Below are 23,897 nucleotides of genomic sequence, written 5' to 3' on the forward strand. Positions count from 1 at the left end.
GAACTAATTTCATCGGAGCCTGCAGAGAATTGGAAATCAATTCTAAGTCAGTCCAGGACTTTTTAAGCTGGAAAGGGCTGCACTTGGATCTTCAATCCTCCACACTCTTCCCACATGGGCGGCTCATGGGAGAGAATGATAGGAATCACACGTAGAATATTGGACTCTATGTTAATGGACTTGAACTCCACAAGACTTACACATGAGGTCTTGACCACTTTATTAGCAGAAGTGTCTGCTATAATCAACTCAAGGCCACTAGTTCCAGTGTCTACTGATGCAGAATTCCCACCCGTCCTCACTCCAGCTACTCTCCTCACTCAAACGTTCGGATCTGTTCCCGTTCCACCTGGAGATTTCAGAAAAGGAACTCTGTATCATGATCAATGGAGGAGAGTACAACACCTCGCCAATTGCTTCGCAGAAAATGGAAAAATCAGTACCCCAATCTTCAAGTTGGAGACCTTGTTCTGCTCAAGGACCAACAAGTTCAAAGAATTGAGTGGCCCATGGGACTTATCGAGAAGGCCATTCTTAGCGATGATGGGAAGGTACGTAAAGTGGAAGTAAGGGTTGCAAAGCAAGGCACCATAAAAACCTTCATCAGACCCATTGCAGAACTCATTCTGCTTTTACCTCTTGAAGACTGAACTCGTTGTTTTCCTTGTTGAATCCTGCCTTCAAGAAGAAAAGTGCCTTCAACCTGATCCAGACTATTGAAGCCTGAAAAGGCAATTGTTATTGTTGCAATATACATGCATGATTTTTATATCTTTCAGGTCTTGAACGCAACAAGCAAAACCTCAGCCTGAAATGGCATTTCTTATTATTGCACTATGTATGCATGTCTACTTCTTATATCTCAGGTTTATGTCCTATATGGACGCATGTTTACTTCTTGTATCTCTCAGGTTTACGTTTATATGTATGCATGTTTAATTTTTATATCTCTCAGAGTTTTATGTCTATTCCTCAGGTTTATTACTCATATTTCTTAGGTGTTTTATGACAACAACAAACCACAATCATGTATTTGCATTTGCATAACTACCGTTATGGGCTTTATATGGTGGTATTATGAAATACCAGACGGGGAGTGTGCTGCCACCACGTGGCTGTTTTCAGAAATTATAATATGTTAATTGGGTCTACCAGCACCTTTCCCTTTTGTGATGTATTTCCTATCCTGCTCATGATGCTGTACTAGGATCCACCCCTTCTGGGTTGGACTTCCCCCTTCTCCTTGTTCCCTTGTGTTCCATCCTCCATTGTAACATCTGAACACAAGCCATGTGGACAGTAATCCTGTTACTGTCTTTTGACCTTAAAGTACCATCCAGACTTCACCTGACCACACCTTCTCTGCTGTAATCTTCTTCTACATGCAAAATAAAGGTATTTCAGATGAACCAGGTACTTTACGAGTTCACTGTCTTGGAAAGAACCATTAAATTGTGACTAAATTCACTTAAACAGACTAGTGCAAGTGTCTTAACAAAGAATTACATCACTAGCACAACGAGCTTTCGATCCAGAATACTTGGTGTGAGCTCATGAATTATACAGGTAGTCTTTGACTTACAAGCATTTGCCGCTTGAAATTATGGTGGCACTGAGAAAAGTGATTTATGATTACTTTTACATTTATGACAATTGCAACATTCCCATGGTCATTGAGATTCAAGGTGCTGGTGATGACCTATAAAGCCCTAAATGGCTTGGGTCCGGGATATCTGAGGGAACACCTGCTGCCGGCATCAAGCTCCCTTCGTCCAGTGCACTCCCACAGGGAGGGTCTTCTCAGGGTGCCACCAGTAAGAGATTGCCGGCAGACGACACCCAGGCATAGGGCCTTCTCAGTGGGTGCGCCTGCCCTTTGGAACCAGCTGCCAGTGGAGCTAAGGACTGCCCCTGACCTCCATTCATTCCGACAGGACCTGAAGACCTGGCTCTTCGAGCTCTCTGGCCCAGGCTGAGAATTCTAACTTTAGCTTTAATCTTAATTTAACTGGGGTTTTACCTATGCAGGGCTGAATATTTTTTTTTAATCTGTTTTTAACTTTTGTATCTTTGTTTTTTAATTCACCCTGTAAACCGCCCTGAGTCCTTTGGGAAAGGGCGGTATATAAATGTGATAAAATAAATAAATAAATAAATATGATCAAAATTCTATCGCTTGGCAACATCCATGTATTTATGACAGTTGCAGTATCCTGGGCCATGTGATCACTTTTTGCAACTTCTGACAAGCAGCCAAATTCACTTAACAACCGTGTTACTAATTTAACTGTAATATTCACTTGTCTTGTTTAGCAACGGAAATTTTTGCCTCAATTGTGGTCGTAAGTGAAGGATTACCTGTAATCAAATGAGAAGAGAATCAGAGTAACTAATGGTGAATGAGTCAAAGAGCGGAGCCACTATGACTACACCTTTAAACAATTTCATAAACAACAAGACCATAGAGAGCTATTCCGAAACACCATTTTTCAGGCTCGAAATAATTCCAGTGTCCTCTCAAGGAGAGCCACAATATGACCCGAAAGCAAGTGGGCGGAAAAAATAGGAAATCGACGATAAACTCGCTTTTCTCGCGGGATATCTTACTCTCGCAAGATACTTTTTCCTAGCTTCTCTGTCAACAAGTACCTCTGAGGGAACGCATGCGCAAATTCACTTTCCTCCTTGACCCTCGCTGGGTCTCAATAAAGTTTGCCTTCTCGTGTTTTATTTTGTTTCTTCTCGTTTTTGTTTCTAAAAGCCCCGCCTGTTCCGTGCACTTCCGGTTCAGTCGGTGCGGGGGCTGTCTGGGATGGTCCTGGTGGCGGCGGTCCTTGGCGTGGGAGCGGCGACTTGATGGTCTTTCCAGGTGAGCGGTGTTGGCTGTGGTCGGTCCTTCCCTGCGGTCCCCGCCCAGCTGTTCCTCTGTAGCAGCTGGTCGTCGCCCCCATCCCTGGCGCCCACCGGCCTTTGTCTGAAAAGCTCTGCTTCTGACTGTCGGGCTCATTGCTCCTACTCTGGGAGGCAGGTTGGTACTTGTTGGGAGGCCCGCTGGGAGGGATTGGTACTCTGTTAAGAGAATTGACCGTATCTGCAGGAATTTACTTGTCTAGCCGTTCTTTTCTCCTTCCAAGAACCTTAGTAGATCTGTTCAGGCATTTTAATCCAGCACCCTGTTTCCAAGAGTGCCCCTCTGTATATAGCTAGAATATGAAAATGACCCCAAGATCCTGGCCATTTTATTTACATTTTATAGAAACATGTAGCTGATAAATTTGTATTTTTAAAACTCGCAGTACTTTTTTCATTGTATTTTATATCTGCTTCCATATGCACAAGGTAATTGTTTCATTTTTGCAGTAAACCAATTAATCTCTGAGTAGCAAAGTATGCTATCCTATTGTAAAATTAAAGATTCCTGCTAATTCTGCTTCTCTTGAGCCCTCCCTGCTAGTTAGAATCAGGTCAAGGATAACTTTTTGGGCCTTCACTGTTTAAAGGAGAGAGTTGAAAACAAAAGTAGTTAAGAATTTCTAGGAAGGATTATGCTTGGAAAAAAATGGTCTCCCATCAGGTGTTTTGAAATAAAACTCCCCTATCATTATTATGCCTCTTTGGTTCTCTGGTTTGTTTTTAGCTAACATTTAGCTTTCAGTCTTTAAAACAGCATAATAACAATCCTGCTGGATCAGGTGAAGGCCCATCTTAGTCCATTTTGTTTCTCACAGGCATCCAGATGCAGGGAGGAATAATAAAATGCAAAAGTTAAGTACGTTCTTAGGTTTGTTCGTTTGGATTTCTGAGCAAAAATTAGTATTTTAAAATCATTGCAACTTCTCTTCCCTTCCTATTTTCATTTTAAATTAATTGTTTCCTACAGTGGGACTTACTTCTAAGTAGATTTATATAGCATTACACTATTATCTTCTGGTTTCTCCTCTCTCATTTTAAGATTAATTCCTCAGAAGCTAAGCTACATGTCAGGCTATCTGTCTAATATTCCATGTATGGCATTTGGAGGTGGGGGTTGTCCACCAAATGAACTGATTGGTGGTATACAAGGACTATATTATGCATTTCTGAAGACTATCAAGTTCTGAAAACAGTTCTAAACCACTTACTATTTTGAACATTTTGAATTATATATTGTTGATCTAAATCAGGCATGTCAAAAACTCAACGTCACATGACGTATCACAACTTTTTCCCCATTGCCGGCAATGGGGACGGGGTGGTTTCGTCATGATGCATCCGGCCCACAGGCCAGCAGTTTAACATGCCTGATCTAAATTATGCATGTCCAACCTTTTGGTTTGCCTGGGCTGCATTGAGTGAAGAGGAATTGTTCTTGGGCTGCATATAAAATATATAATATAGTTAATGTGTGTTAATCACATGTTAAAAATTTACGATCTTGTGAGGCCACATGTAGCCCATGGGCCATGGGTTGGAGAAACCTGGTCTAAATAGATCATTGGTTTGACTTAATGTAATAAAGGTTTGTATATATTAAAATATGAAAAAATAATTCCCATGGACTGAGCTATTTGTGAATATTTTTATATAATAGAATATTGTCTTTGAATAAAAAGTAAAATAACTATTTTTTATTTCAGTACTTGTATTTTAGATTGAAGCTAGCACTAATGCTAACATTGGCAAGTAAACTGAAACGGGATGATGGTGTCAAGGGCTCCCGTACTTCCAACCCCACTTCAGACTCTACTCGAAGAGTATCAATTAGAGATAAATTGCTTGTTAAAGGTAATATACTTTCCTATTTAAATATATTTACTGTTTTTATTAATTCAACCGAATGTCACACAATTATTTGAGGGGTCCTTCGTGCTCTCTGAGCTTGCTTGCTTTCTTGTAGACATTTCATTACCCAAACTAGGCAACATCATCAGTGCTAGTAAGGAGTGCAATGTGCTGTATTCTAGTGGCTTGCCTGTCAATGTTGGTGGGGTGGTGTTAGAGATTCTTTGATTTGGCTGTTTGCTTCTTTGCCAATTCCTTGATTGGGGTATTGTTTACTTGATTATTTGTTTGTAATCTTTTAACATATTTCTTGATTTACGTTGCTGTTTCATTTAGAGATAGTATATAAAAAAGTAAATAGGCTTCAGTATGTATCGTTTAAGTTTTCATTAATTTTTATATTTGTACCCTACTATAATCACTATGACTCTGGATAGTTGTTTGGCTGATTTATGAATGCTATAAGAGCAGTATATTATGGAGTGAAGTGGAATAGTTTTAACATTGAATAGAGAATAAGACAAAGGATATGTGATGTTTTGTAATAAAATTTAAAAGATGACAACAAAAGATGTAAGAGTTGGAAAATTGGAGGAGAGCTGCTCCATAGAATAACTGAAAATTGGACAGTGGATAGCATCATCATTACAAAAAAATTAAAGCCAATTTCAATGTCATTATCTAGAAGAGAGGCACATCCACATCTTATCAGATAAAGGACATACCCAACTCCTAACAACAGGAAAACGTGCCCATTAACCAGACTATTGGTCAACTTTGTTTACAAAAGATGACTGAAAACAAGATTCAAAGCCCTAAACTCCTTCACAGAAATTCCACCCACTCACTAGTATAGGTTTGTGGATGATATTTAGGTCAAGATTAAAACACAGGAATTGGAAGCCTTCATCAAATACATCAACTCTGTGGACAGATACATTAAATTCACTTTGGAAGATGTTAAGGAAAATAGTCTGGCCTTCCTTGGCTGTGCAGTACATATTAAGGAAGACGGACGTCTGAGCACTGAAGTTTACAGAACACCCCCCCCACACACACACAGACAGATCAATATCTACATTTTGATTATCACCACCAACTGGAGCACAAAATGTGAGTGATCAGGACACCATACCACCGGACTGAACGTTTGTCTACCAACAAAGAAAAGAAAACTAAAAACATGTCAAGGAAGTCCTCAAAACCTGTGGCTATCCCAACTGGGCCTTCATCAAATCCCTCCCAAAAGACCCAGCAGCAGCTCTTTAATGACAGACAAAGAAGAGAAATATAAACAAAACAACATTGTCATTTCATATGTTCCAGGAATATATGAAAAGTTCAGGAGGATTTTCAACATAATATAAGGTAAAGGTAAAAGTTCCCCCGCACATGCGTGCTAGTCGTTTCCAACTCTAGGGGCCAGTGCTCATCACCGTTTCAAAGCCGAAGAGCCAGCGCTTGTCCAAGAACGTCTCCGTGGTCAGCGCACGGAACGCTGTTACCTTCCCACCGTAGTGGTCCCTATTTTTCTACTTGCATTTTTACGTGCTTTCAAACTGCTAGGTTGGCAGAAGCTGGGACGAGTAACAGGCGCTCACTCTGCTACGCAGGACTCAGGATTCGACCCGCCAAACTGCCGACCATCTGATCGACAAGCTCAGCGTCCTAGCTCACTGAGCCACCGTGTAATATAATATAATATAAACACACATATTAAACCCAAAAATACACTATAAGGCAGAAACTTGTCCACTTCAAAGATAAAACACCCGAACACAAACTGAGCAATGTGATATATGTAGTACAATGCAGTAAGTCATGTACAAATCTGTACATTGGAGAAACAAAACAACCACTTCACAAACACATAGCACAACATACGAGAACAGACCGCTTCAGGACAAGGTTCAGACAAAAGCCACTCTTTTGAAGATAGCAAAGTCCACGTTCTGGATAAAGAGGACTGCTGGTTTGAAAGAGGGGTCAAAGTGCCTATTTACATTAAGATTTAGCAGCCCTTTCTCAAAACGGGGAGGGATACAACACCTATCCCCTATTTACAGTTGCAAGAAAAAGTATGTGAACCCTTTGGGATTACGTGGAGTTTTGCATGAATTGGCCATAAAATGCGCTCTAAACGTCATGTAAGTCACAACAATAGAAAAACACAGTCTGCTTAAAATAATACTACACAAACATTAGCTGTTGTCATGTTTTAATTGAACATAAGATAGAAACATTCACAGTGCAGGGTGGAAAAAGTGTGTGAACCTTTGGACTTAATAACTGGTTGACCCTCCTTTGGCAGCAATAACCTCAACCAAACGTTTCCTGTAGTTGCAGATCAGACCTGCACAACGATCTGGAGTAATTTTGGACCACTCTTCTGCACAAAACTGTTTCAGTGTAGCAATATTCTTGGGATGTCTGGTGTGAATCGCTCTCCTAAGGTCATGCCACAGCATTTCAATCGGGTTGAGGTCAGGACTCTGACTGGGCCACTCCAGAAAACGTATTCTGTTGTGTTGAAGCCATTGTTTTGTTGAATTACTTGTATGCTTTGGGTCATTGTCCTGTTGCATCACCCATCCTCTGCGGAGCTTCAGTTGGCGGACAGATGGTCGTACGTTTTCCTGCAAAATGTCCTGATAAACTCTGGAATTCATTTTCCCATCAATGACAACAATCCGTCCAGGCCCTGAGGCAGCAAAGCAGCCCCAAACCATGATGCTCCCTCTGCCATGTTTTACAGTGGGGATGAGGTTTTGATGTTGGTGTGCTGTCCCTTTTTTTTCTCCACACATAGTGTTGTGTGTTTTTCCCAAACAACTCAATTTTGGTTTCATCTGTCCACAGTATATTTTGCCAGTAGTGCTGTGGAACATCCAGGTGCTCTTTTGCAAACTTCAAAGGTGCTGCAATATTTTTTTTGGACAGCAATGGCTTCCTCCGTGGTGTCCTCCCATGTACTCCATTCTTGTTTAATGTTTTCCTTATTGTAGATGTGTCAACAAAAATGTTAGCATGTGCCAGAGATTTCTGTAGGTCTTTAGCTGACACTCTAGGATTCTTCTTTACCTCATTAAGCATTATGCACTGTGCTCTTGCAGTCATTTTTATAGGACGACCACGCCTAGGGAGAGTAGCAACAGTGCTAAACTTTCTCCATTTGTAGACAGTCTGTCTTATTGTGGACACATGAACATCAAGGCTTTTGGAGATACTTTTGTAACCCTTTCCAGCTTCATGCAAGTCAACAATTCTTGATCGTAGGTCTTCTGAGAGCTCTTTTCTGCGAGGCATGGTTCACATCAGACAGTGCTTCTTGAGACCAGTAAACCCAAAACAGGTGTGTGTTTTTAAAGGGCAGGACATCCAATATCAGCAACACATCCAATATCATCACACTGAAGTCAAGGTTGGCTCACTCCTGGCTCCAATTAGCTCTTGGAGAAGTCATTAGGCTAGGGGTTCACATACTTTTTCCACCCTGCACTGTGAATGTTTACAAGTTATGTTCAATTAAAACATGACAACAGCTAATGTTTGTGTAGTATTATTTTAAGCAGACTGTGTTTTTCTATTGTTGTGACTTACATGATGTTTAGAGCACATTTTATGGCCAATTCTTGCAAAACTCCACGTAATCCCAAAGGGTTCACATACTTTTTCTTGCAACTGTACAACACAGTCCTTGCAGCAGTTTCAAGAAGATTCTACACCCATTTGCACTATTCAGGTGACTCTAAAGGCACAGATAAACCTCCAGGCGGCCTCAATGACTCTCAGAAAGAGTGCTAACAACCAGATGACTGTAAGGAATATAAATTCTTCCATCCTCCACCGTTCAGTCAGAACTGAAGAAGCTTCTTGGATGAGAAGTGTAACGTCTTCAAGGGAAAATAAAGTCCAGTTGCCTTTTGAAAAAGATGACTGAGAATCAGTTTATGCTCCTCAGCTTCCTCTTGTGGGTAGTGTTAAAATCAAACAATTGGTACTCCTTAGCGGGAAGAGAAAAAAGAAAAAAATGCGTGGACAAAAATGGAGAGAATATGTATGTGTGTACGTGTTCTGAACCAGCCCTCTTCTCGCACCCCTAATCAAAAGAAGAGACTGGAAAGCGTCCAAGGCTAAAAGGCTTCTGCCAAGATTTAATAGTAAACACACAAGAGCTTATCTTCTCAAGCAAAAGAGTTGCTTTCAGCAACCAGCCCCTCCCCAAACACTCCTTTTATAGAGAGCTCAGGGCGTGGTCTCCCTGTGCCTCCTCCCGAGGAGTCCCATAGCCTTCCTTTGTTTGTCCCTGCTCGACTGCCTCCTGCGTCGGGCGTCCTTGAACAGGGCCAGCTGTGGGTCATCATCCTCCGCACTCTCGGGCTCACACAGCTGAGCAGAGGTTCCCGGCTGAGGACTCTGCAAAGTCTCCAAATCATCATCATCAGCCGGTTCGTTTCCCTCCTCCCCCACATCTGAGTCCTCCGATACATCGGAGCCGGCTGTCGGGCCCACAGGCTGACCCTGAGTCACAACAGTACGTATGTATGTATGTGTGTGTATATATATATATGTACACACACACAGCTTTTTTTCTAAAAAGGTGCTGGAACTCTCATCAATCTTTTATTTATATAATTTTATATATTTATTTATTTCTTAATTGGCTTATATTCTTTGGTTGCGCTGTGCCCTGTTTGCAATTCTGCTACTTACTGAGAGAAAGTTGGTGAAATTGCTTCCCAAGGGCACAAAAGGAGGAAAGATTGCCGAGAAGTCCACTTACCTGTATACTGGCATTGTGAAGATTCTGGATTTCCCTCTCAGCCTTCCTATCCTAGGAAGATCCAGCAGAGACTGACCAAAAAGTTCATCTTGGGTCTGAATTCCCATGCAATGAAAAGGAGAGGGCTTGCAACTTCCGGTTGTAGTTATCCACGTTTCTGGACACTGAGATAATCGGCCACTTGTACAGAGCCTATCATGCTTTTATATTTATATATAACAAGATACATTACCTGAAAATTTAGGGGAGAAAAAATTGTGTATATATGTATTTTGGTTCTCACTTTAGAAGCATTTGGCATGTCTGCACTGCCAATTGTACTGTCAATTATATACCTATAAATATATCACTCATGACATAATTTTTGGAATGTATAAAAAATTTGAACCAGCCCAGAAACTCATTTCCCATTGTTTGTGTATATATAGAAAGTAAACTCTGAAATAGATTTGGAAAGAGCAAGGACTTTGATTAAATGGAAATGTTGCTAAGCATAGAACTGTTGAGTTAATTTGCAGTTGTTTCTTCTGTTTTCTTTTTGTGTGCTTATGATTTTACATCGCATTTTAAAATCAGCTAAATTGAATAGGAATAAGATTGTGACTGAAAGAATGCTAATTCTGAAATATAGTAAATATCTTTAACAAGTAATGTTAAATTTAGCTGTAGCGTAATTTTCTTGCTTACTGTAGCTAAAACTGGAAATTATATTTCTAAAGCTTTAGTATGGATCATTGAAAAGAACAAAGATTTAATATTTATGATTCAGAAATATCAGAAATATAAATGTGTGAGAAACATGTTTTTAAAGATCTTTGCAGCTTGTTCTCATGTATACCCTGCCAAAGGAATAACCAAAATTATGAAATTTAGAATCTACCAAGCTTCCCTCCCATGGACAGAAGACAATCCATAGGAAATGTTAAATCAGTAATCCATAAGCATGATAGGCTCTGTGTTTGTACAATTATCTCAGTGTGCAGAAACATGGATAACTACAACCCTCTCCTTTTCACCGCATGGGAATCTCCTTTTCACCGCATGGGAATTCAGACCCGAGATGAACTTTTTGGTCAATCTCTGCTGGATCTTCCTATGATAGGAAGGCTGAGAGGGAAATCCAGAATCTTCACAATGTCAGTATACAGGTAAGTGGACTTCTCGGCAATCTTTCCTCCCTTTGTGCCCCCGGGAAGCGATTTCACCAACTTTCTCTCAGTAAGTAGCGGAGTTGCAAACAGGGCACAGCGCAACCAAAGAGTATAAGCCAATTAAGAAAAAGGTATTCAAATATTTCCCTCTCTTCTCCTTTTCTGCTTCGAGTGGTACGCCTGCTTTTGGGGGGAAAGTGGAGGCATCTATTTCTCGCTTCTCCTGACGCGAGAGCGGGGCTGCCTTTCCAAGTCAAGGCCCCTCACAGGAGAGGGCGTGGAAAAGGCAAATGATTCCAGGAAAGAACCGGCACACTTGGGATTACTGTAGCAACAGCCTCCTCGTTGGAATTCATGGCAGCCACCACCATTACAGACCTCGAGAGGGTGCCGAGTCCATGCTCTGAAAGTGCAGCGGTTTGACATTGCTGCAGGCTGGATGCTAAGGTTGAAATTGACATTCAAGGTTAGGGATTCCTCTTTTTTTCCCCCAGCAATCGGGAATCAGCAGTCACACGTCTCTACAAAGGTGAGGGAACAGAACACAGTGGAAGTGTGTATGTGTATCGTGTTGAGGGCCAGGTGCTCAAGGGTGGCCACGTAGGTGCACAGGATGAGGCGGCAGCGGAGGCGCAGGTCCAGCACCAGATAGGCCACCAACCTGGCTTACACGGGTGAGCACAAGGAAGGAGTCCACATGGACTCCGCAGAACCCACCTCCCACTCCTTGTCCTCACTTATCTACTTGGGATGGTGTAGTTGGGCAGCACGGAGGGGTGCAAAGTTCCTGCCAACTCTCCTTTGCTGCAGACAACTTGCCTGTGCAGTTTGCTGGCCGGGTCTTTTGGCGTGCTCAGCAGCATTTCCAATAGGGGGAGTAGCACAAGTTATGCAAAAGCTTTTTTTTTGTGCAAAAAAATGGTGCCGGAATGGGACACGGTGGCTCAGTGGGTTAGGATGCTGAGCTTGTCGATCAGAAGGTTGGCAGTTTGGCGGGTCGAATCCCGAATGCCGCGTAACAGAGTGAGCGATTGTTACTTGTCCCAGCTTCTGCCAACCTAGCAGTTCGAAAGCACGTAAAAATGCAAGTAGAAAAATAGGGATCACTAAGGTGGGAAGGTAACAGCGTTCTGTGCACTTTGGCGTCTAGTCATGCCGGCCACATGACCACGGAGACGTCCTCGGACAAGCGCTGGCTCTTCGGCTTTGAAACAGAGATGAGCACCGACCCCTAGAGTTGGAAACGACTAGCACACATGTGAGGGGGAACCTTTACCTTTATATATATATACAATCATGGCTGAAATTGTTGGCACCCCAGAAATTTTTCCAGAAAATCAAGTATTTCTCACAGAAAAGTATTGCAGGAACACATGTTTTGCTATACACAGGTTTATTCCCTTTGTGTGTATTGGAACACAACAAAAAAGGGAGGAAAAAAAGCAAATTGGACATAATGTCAAACAAAACTCCAAAAATGGGCTGGACAAAATTATTGGCACCCTTAACTTAATATTTGGTTGTACACCCTTTGGAAAAAATAACTGAAATCAGTCGCTTCCTATAACCATCAATAAGCTTACACCTCTCACCCAGAATTTTGGACCACTCTTCCTTTGCAAACTGCTCCAGGTCTCTCTTATTGGAAGGGCGCCTTTTCCAAACAGCAATTTTAAGATCTCTCCACAGGTGTTCAATGGGGTTCAGATCTGGACTCATTGCTGGCCACTTCAGAACTCTCCAGCGCTTTCTTGCCATCCATTTCTGGCTTTTTGGCATATGTTTGGGGTCATTGTCCTGCTGGAAGACCCAAGATCTCGGACGCAAACCCAGCTTTCTGACACTGGGCTCTACAGTGCAACCCAAAATCCTTTGGTAATCCTCAGATTTCATGATGCCTTGCACACATTCAAGGCACCCAGTGCCAGAGGCAGCAAAACAACCCCAAAACATCATTGAACCTCCACCACATTTCACTGTAGGTACTGTGTTCTTTTCTTTGTAGGCCTCATTTCATTTTCGGTAAACAGTAGAATGATGTGCTTTACCAAAAAGCTCTATCTTGGTCTCATCTGTCCACAAGACGTTTTCCTAGAAGGATTTTGGCTTACTCAAGTACATTTTGGCAAACTGTAATCTTGCCTTTTTATGTCTCTGTGTCAGCAGTGTCGTCCTCCTGGGTCTCCTGCCATAGCGTTTCATTTCATTTAAATGTTGACGGATAGTTTGCGCTGACACTGATGCTCCCTGAGCCTGCAGGACAGCTTGCATTCCTTTGGTACTTGTTTGGGGCTGCTTATCCACCATTCGGACTATCCTGCGTTGCAACCTTTCATCAATTTTTCTCTTTCGTCCACGATTAGGGAGATTCGCTACAGTGCCATGGGTTGCAAACTTCTTGATAATGTTGCGCACTGTGGACAAAGGCAAATCTAGATCTCTGGAGATGGACTTGTAACCTTGAGATTTATTTATTTTATTTTATTTTATTATATTTTTATACCGCCCTTCTCCCGAAGGACTCAGGGCGGTGTACAGGGCAATAAATACAAAAACAGGATACAAAAGTTAAAAGCGATTAAATAAATGCCCAAGGTTAAAACAATAATTAAGATGTATTTAAAACCCCACAATTTTGTCCACAATTTTGGTTCTCAAGTCCTCAGACAGTTCTCTTCTCTTTCTGTTGTCCATGCTTAGTGTGGCACACACAGACACACAAAGCAAAGACTAAGTGAACTCTCCTTTTTATCTGCTTTCAGGTGTGATTTTTATATTGCCCACACCTGTTATTTGCCCCAGGTGAGTTTAAAGGAGCATCACATGCTTGAAACAATCTTGTTTATCCACAATTTTGAAAGGGTGCCAATAATTTTGTCCAGCCCATTTTTGGAGTTTTGTTTGAGATTATGTCCAATTTGCTTTTTTTCCTCCCTTTTTTGTTGTGTTCCAATACACACAAAGGGAATAAACCTGTGTATAGCAAAACATCTGTTCCTGCAATACGTTTCTGTGAGAAATACTTGATTTTCTGGCAAAATTTCTGGGCTGCCAACAATTTCAGCCATGACTGTGTGTGTGTGTGTGTGTGTGTGTGTGTGTGTATGATGTAAACATAAAAATGTAGTAAAGTGCCCTTTGCCTTTCCTTCTCCATCTTCACACTATTCATTTTCCCTCCTCACCTCTTTTTTTCCTGAGCTTTTTAAAGTTTAGTTTATGTGTACTCTTCCTCCTTCTCCACTCTGAATACCTCTTGCTTTCCAGTCTGCAGCCGGTCATACACTTGCCAGTCACCCAGGTGGCCTCTCCCCCTCTCATAAATACCTGCACATACAAACTATGGCTTATATTTTGAACTAGTGATGGCACCTTAGTTTGGCACCTAGTGATGGCACCTCAGACACCTAAACAATGATTGGAAGTGATTGGGACAACATCTTTCAAGGGCAGTGCTTTTCAACCTTTTCACAGATTGTACCACTTTTAGAACATGACAATATTCATACCCCCAGTGCTTAGCAAGGTGTCAAAAACTTGACCAAAAAAGGAAAAAAGTACCGTTGTTAATTTCTTCAGTGGCAGTCCCTTTGCTGAATCACTTTCCCTTTGCACTGATGAACATATGATGAATTTATTCATATTTATTAATATGCTCCACTACCTTGGTGATCAGGTGGCTGGTCAGCCCTTCTTCCTCTCCCTCTCATCTTTCTCTCTTTCACAGCCTCTACTCCTTTCAAATGTCTGTGGAAATTCTTAGTCATCCAGATCATGGTTGTCCCAAAGGTGCTTTTTCAAGACGCAACTGGACTTTTTTGGGGTTTTTTGAAGATGTTTGAAGAAGTTTCTTGGATGAGAAGCGAAACTTCTTTGAAGGAAAACAAAGTCCAGTTGCTTCCTGAAAAAGCACCTTTGGGACAACCATGACCTGGACAACTGAGAATCTCCATAGACATTTAGCTATGTACTTTGGGATGAACACCCTTCAGATAGTGCGGGAGTGTAAACGGATTTCCAGAAAACATTGCAGTCTACAGGAACAGGGCAGAAAACATCATGCAGCCAAAAGGCTTTACACACATTTGCACTACTCAGGTGACCCTTGAGGACACAGAAAACCTCCAAATGGCCCCAGTGACTCTAAAAGAATGCAAATGACCATCTGTCTGCCAGGAATGTAAATACTTCCATTTCCCACTGTCCAGTTAGAGCTGAAGAAGCTTCTTGGATGAGAAATGAAAATGTCATCAAAGAAAAAGTCCAGTTGCCTCCTGAAAAAGAACCTTTTGGACCTCTACTCCTTCGTTGATCCCTCTGCTTGTCTCACAGAAGCCTCTCCTCGCTCTCTCTTTCTCTGTAACCTTCTCTTTCCCCATAGTCTTTTTTTCCCTCTTCCTCTCCTGCCAAAATCTCCTTTTATATCCTCTGCTCTCTCCTCCCCTCCTTTTCTCTTCTGGGTGCGTCACTCTCGAGTTCAGGGAGAGGTCCAGCATCAGTCACTATCAATCTCACTCCCCTAAGCAGTCACCCACTCCCCAGCTGACCATTGCACACAGTGCTGATCAGCTGGAGCTGCACATGCCAATCCTGGCCCCTCTACTGAGCCCCTGCAGCTCCAACTGACTTTCTCACCCCAAGGCATGTCTGCTGCTCCCAGTGATAGGAGAGGCTGCTAGAAGCGCTGATCAGCTAGTGCTATGTGTGCGCTGATCCAGAGCCTTCAGCTTTGCCCCAGCAACTTCGTAACTCCAGCTAACTTTACACTCAAAGATTGCATGCGGCTGCCGACCATCCCTGAGGTATCAGAAGTGCTGATTAGTTGTGCACACCTATTCAGGGCCCTCAGCAGAGCCCCAGCAACACCGCAGCTCCAGCTGACTTTCCCCCAGTCCTCTCTGATGCTGCTGCCACTTCAGCTCATCCCCCTCGCTACACTTGGTCATGTACCAACTGTCAGGTGCTGAAGTACCACTGGTTGAAAAGCCCTGATCTAGGGATTAGCTTTATCCTGTGAACTCTGAGGGAGTTAATAAGAATCTCAGCAATGTAAACTTGGCCACCTCCAGATTGATCATGCCCAATCCAGATCTTCCAAGTTCTAGAATGGTTGTATTCAAGATGTGATTGTTTTCCTGAATAACTTCTGTCTGGTTTCTAGTCTTGCACTTTTAGGGAAAGTGATTAGATTTTAGTTTCATAGAACTTAGAATCATAGGGCTGGAAGGGACCTTGGAAGTTTTCTAGTCTCAAGGCAGGAATCCTTATACCATCCCAGTTAAGCCTCTAGTGATGGAGCACCAACAGCTCTGGGAAGCAAGCTGTTCCATTAATTAATTGCTCTCACTGTAAGAAAAGTTCTCCTTATTTCTAGGCTGTATCTCTTCTTAAAAAGGTTTCACCTATTATTCCTTGTCCTCCCCTTAGGTGCTTTGGAAAGTAAGTCAACTGCCTCTTTTCTGTGACAGCCCCTCAAGTATTGGAAGACAGTTAATATGTTTCTCCTACTCCTTCTCTTTGATAGGCTAGGCCACTGGTCGGCAACCCGCAGCTCCAGAGCCGCATGTGGCTCTTTCAGCCGTCTCCTGCGGCTCCCAGTCCTCCAGCATGTGCAGTCCCCCCAAAAAAAGTGGGACTAAAAAAGTTCAAGCAATCAATTCAAACTTGTCACAAAAAAAAACTCGCAAAGTTTGAATTGATTGGTTGAACTTCTTCTGCCCACAAACCTCCTTTCTTTTTCAGACTCCACATGGCGGCAGTGGAGGAAGACACTGGAGGACTGCTGGAAAGTTGAGTGCGCCAATTTTGTGTCTGCTGCGCCTTCCTTGGGCTCCGCTCTTCCGAACACACTGCTGCCATCTCGCCCGACTCTTTCCACCCCACTCTTGTGGCAGGGCTGTTCGGGCGTTTTTCCACCTGCTGCGCCTTCCTCAGGCTCCCCTCTTCCAAACACACCGCTGCCATCTCGCCCGACTCTTTCCACCCCAGTCTTTCGTGGCAGGGCCGTTCAGCCATTTTTCCACCTGCTGCTCCTTCCTCAGGCTCCCCTCCTCCAAACACACCACTGCCATCTAGCCCGATTCTCTTTCCATCCCACTCTTTCACGGCAGGGCTGTTCGCCCGTTTTTTCACTTGCTGCGCCTTCCTCAGGCTCCTCTCCCCCAAACACACCGCTGCCATCTCACCCGACTCTCTCCTGACCTCGCTGGGTGAAACAGTGGATCCCAAGGAAGGCGCAGCAGAGGGAAAAATGGCCGAACAGCCCTGCCGCGAAAGAGTGGGGTGGAAAGAGAGTCGGGCGAGACGGCAGCAGTATGTTCGGAAGAGCGGAGCCCAAGGAAGGCGCAGCAGACACAAAATTGGCCCACTCAACTTTCCAGCAGTCCTCCAGTGTCTTCCTCCACTGCCGCCATGTGGAGTCACGCTGGTGCCATCTCTCATGTCTTTCATTATTTTTTATGATGATGAGGGAATTGTAGGAAAAAGAGAGAGCCGGCGAGCTCGAGGCTTGTAGGAGGGAGGAGCTGTGCGATTGGATGGCTGGAGAGAAGCTGAGCAGGCAAACTATGAAAGCAGAAGAGAGGAAGAGAAACAGCAGGTGGGGGGAAGTGCCGTTTCTTCTTCTGGCACAAACTGTGTGCTCAAGCCGGAATGGGGAGCGGGATGAGGAGGAGGAAGAGTGGTGATTGACAAACTGCCAGCCAAACTCTTTGGAAGAGGGGGCGCAGGATGGAGAGGGAAGAGAACTTCCATGCATTTACAACATTTGCTTCCTCCCCTTCAAATTCCAATCGGAGATACAAACCAGAATCCCCCCCTTTCTTTGTTCTTCTCAGTTCAAAGATTCTTTCCCTGGTGGTGGTGGTGGGGTTTTTGTTCGTAGGGGTGACTGTTGTTCTCTTTTTAGTAAACTGCAGTGAAAAATTGGGTGTATCTGCCTAAGGTTTGGGGTGTTATATTCCTATGCTCCCCCTCTGGGAAGTTGAGTTCTGCTGTCCTCCAATTTACCCAGGGATTCCATTTCTTTAGCCATTCCAGTCCTAAAATCATTGGGTATTCCATGCCTGGGACCACTACAAACATTATGTCTTCCTCATGAGTCCCCAGGGACAGGAGAATTGGTAAGGTGGCTAGGGTAGCTGGGATCCCCCCTGCTATGGACCCATCTAATTGGCCAAAGGAGATTGGTTGTTTTAGTCTCCTCACTGGAATGTCAAAATTCCCCACCAGCATTGGGCTGATGAGGCAGTGGGTGCAGCCAGAGTCTATTAGGCCTTTTACTTTGATGGCTTTGGGCGTGGAGGAAGCTAATATAGTCACTGTCTTAAGGATGGGTGGAATGGATCCACTTACCAATGGTTCTCCCTCCGAGCTGTCTTCCAAGGTGCCCACCACCCCTGCGGTATAGGGCAGAATCCCCTCCCAGTCCTTGGCAGGGGTTGGGGACTCTACAGCCTCTGTCCCCCTCATGGCAGGTTCTTTTGGGTTGCCTTGGGACTTTCCTGGTCTCCTGGAGGGTAATGCCTCTGTTTTGTGCTGAGGGGCTTTTGAGCGGCATTCTGTGGCACAGTGGCCCTCCCGCATTTGAAACAGCCTGTTGATTTCTTAGCCGTGGACAGTGGTTTCGCCACCTCATGTGTTTGCTCAGGTGGCAGGCGGCCCCATGGTTTTCCTCTTTAGTAGTTCTATCTCTGCCTCCTCTGCCAGCACATACCAGTCATTGAAATGGTGTGGATCTCCTCGAGGCAGGCAAGCGTCATACAGGTCGTAGTTTAGCCCATCTTTGAAATGGCTAAGGAGGATGTCTTCTGGCCAGTTCAGCTTGCTGGCAATGGCCTGGAATTTTTGGGTATATTCAGCCACCGGCCGTCTGCCCTGCCTCACCGTTTTAATTCTCTCCTGGGCTTTTTGATCAGCAAAGGACCCTCAAACTGCCTTCTTAAGGATGACATGAATCAGTTGAAATCGTTGAGTTCTGGGGTGTTAGAGTCATGCAGGTTCACAACCCAATCTGCAGCTGGTCCATCTAAGGTGGAAGGTACGATACGGTTGCGGGCTTTGTCACTGGGGATGTCCCGTCTATATTCTTCCATATAGCTGAGGACTTGGGTTAGAAAAAAAACCAAGCTTGGTGGCTCTCCCCTGAATTTTGCTTCCAGGTGCGGTAGTCTTTGAATGGATCGTTGTCTGCGCAGTGTGCGGTATTGCCCTTCATCCTGATCCCCGTCTGTGGTTCTGGGGTGGGTGGGTGCTGCTGAGGCGGTAGCTCCTGGTCCAGCGGATGGCCCCGGTGTTGCAGGTTCTGGATCCCCCCTCACTGTCTCTCCAATTGCAGCCCCAGGCACTGCTGCGGCTGCGATATTCAGGTTTCTCCTCTCTTAGTGAGCTAAGGGTGTTCTTCATCAGGTCAATAGCTCTCTCTAGGATCCACTCCTCTTCACTGATGTGTAGGGAGCTCTCCATCTCTTGCCTCCATTCAGTTTGGTGGCCGTCCCGCCTCAGGATCACTTTCTTTGATGCATTTTCCCACTCGCTTTTCCTTCCAACACCCATCGACCACCGCAGTTTGCGGTCGTGCGGCTCCACCACCTCTTCCCTGGAGGAATATGATGCTTCAGCTCGTTGGTGGGGTTTCGTTCAGGGGGAAAACTCTCTTTCCATGGGGCTTTCCTTGTCCTTTGCCTCGTCGTTAGACATTGCATTTTTTGTAAAGTCCCCTGGTAAGATTTTTCCTTCCAGGTTGACTCTTAATGCAGATCCTGTCTAATGTCAGGACCCACCCCAATCCACATCTTAGAAAAGAAGAACTCTTGGAGACAGGATTGTCCAAACGGGAACTTTTACTAAAACATGATTGACAGTGGATAATCTAGACAGGATCTGGAAACTGTGTCGCAGATTGATACTTTTAAAGTGTCCCCGAGTAAAAACCCCTCCCCTCAGTCCATTTGGTCAGTCCCAGATCAGTTCAGTTTCATGTGTCAAAACCCTTCGTGGGAAAAGAGAACTTCCATGCATTTACAACATTTGCTTCCTCCCCTTCAAATTCCAGTTGGAGATACAAACCAGAATTCCCCCCCTTTCTTTGTTCTCCTCAGTTCAAAGGTTCTTTCCCTGGTCTTTGATGATGGCCCCCAGGCAGGCTGAATAAACAACCTTGTATCTAATGGATAGGGATGGCCAATTAACATCTTTTCTTCCCCTCCTTGGGAATGGCAGAATCCAGTAAGGGGGTGAGATTTAGGTTTACACAGATAGGGAGTTAGGAATGGAATATAAATGGATTCTGACAGTAGGTCCTGATAGTAGGACTGCTTTGGCTTTTTTGGCAGCCACAGCACACTGCTGGCTCCTACCTAAGTAGTTGTCAACTAGGACATCTAGATCCCTCTCATAGTCACTGCTGTTGAGCTAGGCACCATTTTTCTATTTGTTTGTGCATTTGTTTTTTCTTGCCTGTGTACAATCTTACTTTTTTCACCACTGAATGGCATTCATTTTGTTGGATAGGGTACATATCCAAATTTGTCAAGATCATTCTGTATCTTGAGTCTATCTATTAAAATGTTGGCTATTCTCCCCAGCTTGATATTGCCTACAAATTTGATGAGTTTCCCTTCTACTCCCTTATCCAAATAATTTATGAATGAATTGATTTCTACTCCTGTTTTTAGGCTGTGATAAGTGAGAATAGTTTTGATTTTTATTCTCTTCTGAATTTTCTTTGGACTCTGATAATAAAAGCCATATGCATATAATAGTAAATAAACTATATATAGAAATGCATTCTGTTCTCTCTCATGTAAAATATAAAAGTAAACAGTGACAATTATATTTTACCTTATATGATTTGCTGCTTTATTTTAGTTAGTGTTTCTTTTGTATAATGCTGTTATGGCTTATTGTACTGATTTGCTGTTCGATTAACAATTATTTTGTCTTGTTTAGTTTTTAAATTAAATCTTTAATGGATTATTTTATATTGTGTAGCTGTGCTATAAAAAGGTTTGATTGGTTTTTGTTATTAAACATTTTGTTATAATGTAGCTATAAACATGGTAAATAAAATTGACTAACATTTTTATTTCATTTTTAATAGAAGTTGCAGAACTTGAAGTAAATTTACCTTGTAAGTATGGTTTTTAGCATATTTATAAGGAGTATTCAGATTCTATTTTTTCATCCTTATGTCACACATTTAAGATAATTGAAGGATATTTACATAAGCTCTTCTGGAATTGTCATTTTTTTTTGTAAATGGTAATTAAGGGAGGCTACCAGGTAGATATTACAATTCAGGTCTTTTGGGGGGAAATTGTTCTGCTTTTTTCATCTTCCTCCTTTCTTGAGGTATCTTGAAAAAAAAGGTTAACATTTTACATTCTGATTATTTCAGTTTGAACAAGTGATTAAATATTATTGAAATGAGTGATTGGCTTTAATCATGCCTAATGTTTCAGGATGTGAAATTTGCAACATGAATGTGTTGCATATTTTACTCTTTGAAATATGTCTGTATGTTCACACATAAGTAATATACAGTATGAAAGCAGTTCATGGCATTTGTAAATTTGTAAACAAAAAAGTACTCAAGTTCCTAAAGGTGACTAAGGGGATTGCTTACATTTCACCAGACCGAAAACCAATTCTGTGAATACAGGTAGTAATCTTATGACCACAACTAGAACCAGAATTTCTGTTACTAAGCAGGGCAGTTGTTAAGTGACTTGTGCCTGATTTTACAACCATTCTTCATGGTTTTTAAGCAAATTGCTACAATTGTTAAGTGAATAGCACAGCCAGCTTCTTTCCATTGTTTTTCTCTGGAGCTGGCTGGCAGGTCAGAAATGGCAATCGCATAACCCAAGGATTCTGCAATTGTCATGCCGGTTGCCAAATGCCCAAATTTTGATCATGTGGCCACGGGGCTGCTGTGATGGTCGGAAGTCACTTTTTTCAGTGCTGTTGTAACTTTGCACTATTGCTAAATGAATGTTTTTAAGTCAAAGTCCATCTGTATTGCTATATTTGGGACCAAAATTCTGTTAATAACTTTTTGAAAGCATAAAGCGCTTGGAGAATTTTTTTTGGAATCCCTTAGTATACTCAGTTGGATGCAGTGTATAGAAACCTCAGTGATGATCTCTTTCTGGTTGAGCATTTTATCTTGCAGGCTTGCTATGGAAAAGTGTGATTGAGTTTGAGAATTATTGCAAGAGATGAACATTTTTTATTTGCATAGAGCTTTAAAATGTTACATTTAATGGTCATTAGCCATTTTATTGCTTACAATCTTCATGTTTTGTTTCTATATTTTCTTTCCTCATCCTGGTCATAAACATTACAAATTGTCAATTATTTCAGATTTTTATATTTATTTTCAGGTACGTGTCAAGTGAACTTTCCTGACCCAAATAAACTCCATTTCTTTCTCCTAATCATAAACCCAGGTAATTTATGTGTGTGTGTGTGTGTGTATGTGTGTGTGTATGTGCGTGTGTATAAAAAAAAGGCATATTGCCACACCGATCTCCGGGACAAAAGTTTTCTTAAATACTTAGCTTTCGTTAGCCCTTGCTAACAGAGTCAGAGTGTAAGCTAGCATTTGGAAGACTTTGTTTTATAGCTCTTTAAGTGTGGGTGGTTTGGCCATTGAGTGCGTAATCGGTCCTTTAATCTGCCACTCGCATATGATTAAGTGTTCAGCTGTGCTGGCTGATATCCACTTCGTTCTATTTCCTGTCACCTGCCCCGCCAGCTGGGCTCACTCATGTGACATCAGGCTGCCTGATGTCATCGCGTGGTCGCTCCCCTCCCTGCCGTAGTCCGATATGCCACGAAATCCTTACCCAGCTCAGAAGACCTCCTCCAGCTATTGAACTTCTAAATTTTGGACACAATATTAGGGCGTTGTTGGTCTCCTCTTCTGCTGTGAACTGGATGTCTGGATACATAGAATTAAGTGTTTCCAGCCTTGTCCTGACGTCTGATGATGACAAAATTGTCATTGACATATTGTGTCCAAAATTTAGGTTTATAATCCTTCTTCGCCTTACATTCTAATTTCTGTAAGACCACTTCAGTAATTACCCCTGAGATCAGAGACCCCATGGGTGTATCCTTTATTTGCTTATACTTGTTGCCATCAAATGTAAAATATGTCCTGAGACAGAAGTTCAATAGCTGGAGGAGGTCTTCTGAGCTGGGTGAGTAAGGATTTCGTGGCATATCGGACTTCGGCAGGGAGGGGAGCAACCATGCAATGACATCAGGCAGCCTGATGTCACATGATGAGTGAGCCCAGCTGGTGGGGCAGGTGGCAGGAAATACAATGAAGTGGATATCAGCCAGCATAGCTGAACACTCAATCATATGCGAGCGGCAGATTAAAGGACCGATTACGCACTCAGTGGCCAAACCACGCACACTTAAAGAGCTATAAAACAAAGTCTTCCCAATGCTAGCTTACACTCTGACGCTGTTAGCAGGGGCTAATGAAAGGTAAGTATTTAAGAAAACTTTTGTCCCGGAGATTGGTGTGGCAATATGCCTTTTTTACAGACGTATGTAGCTGGGACTCAGATTGTGTGTATTTAAATATTCACCTGCTAAATTGTTTGGGCAATTTTAGATTTCATTGTGTGTGGCAAACTCCAACCTGTACCATAGAACTTCCTTCATACTCTCTTTCCCGCCATGTATCACATCTCCTTTAGAGGTTAGTTTCTCCTCTCAGCAGATTTGATGGGTAAGTTGGATGGGCTGGAACAGGGAAAAAGAATCTGTTCCACGATGATATAATTCTGCATTTATAAAGATAACAGTGATATTGGATGCAACTTCTAAGATAAAAGTATAACAGTGAAATAGAAAATATATTTATGAGGTAGAATATATTTACAGTACACTCATTGAAAAATTTGATAGTTTAAAAATATTTCAACATAAAGGCATTTGATCTTTTATTCATTGATAAAGAAGATAAATATCATACCATTTACATTTTACTTGTCTATTATGTACTTGAAATAAACATAAATGCAATTTTTCATGTGGAAAAAGCGAGTATATTTCCACATTGATTACTACCTCAAATAGCAAAAATTAGAATCAGATGTACTAGATTAGAACATTAGAGAGCTTCTGAGAAGAAACTGTTGTCATGGTTCCGATAGATGAGACCAGCTAAAACAGAACTCTGAG

The 23,897-nt window shown here is 42.6% G+C and overlaps 1 protein-coding gene across 7 annotated transcripts in view; it reads left to right on the forward strand.

The window, feature by feature from the left end:
• The first annotated feature begins 2,641 nt into the window (after positions 1-2,641).
• The window catches only part of UBE2F (ubiquitin conjugating enzyme E2 F (putative)), a 142,843-nt gene continuing 121,587 nt past the window's right edge, over positions 2,642-23,897 (forward strand). For all 7 annotated transcript variants that reach the window (XR_014491514.1, XR_014491515.1, XR_014491516.1 and 4 more), the window contains exons 1-4: positions 2,642-2,869; positions 4,617-4,764; positions 20,794-20,823; positions 22,079-22,144. Coding sequence is in view for 3 of the 7 variants with exons in the window: in XM_083355031.1 (XP_083211157.1) it covers positions 4,647-4,764; positions 20,794-20,823; positions 22,079-22,144 (214 nt within the window). In the remaining 4 variants the exon portion in view is untranslated. The remainder of the gene's footprint in view (positions 2,870-4,616; positions 4,765-20,793; positions 20,824-22,078; positions 22,145-23,897) is intronic.

This window comes from Vipera ursinii (genome assembly GCF_947247035.1).
Source record: "Vipera ursinii genome assembly, chromosome: 1".
NCBI lineage: Eukaryota > Metazoa > Chordata > Lepidosauria > Squamata > Viperidae > Vipera > Vipera ursinii.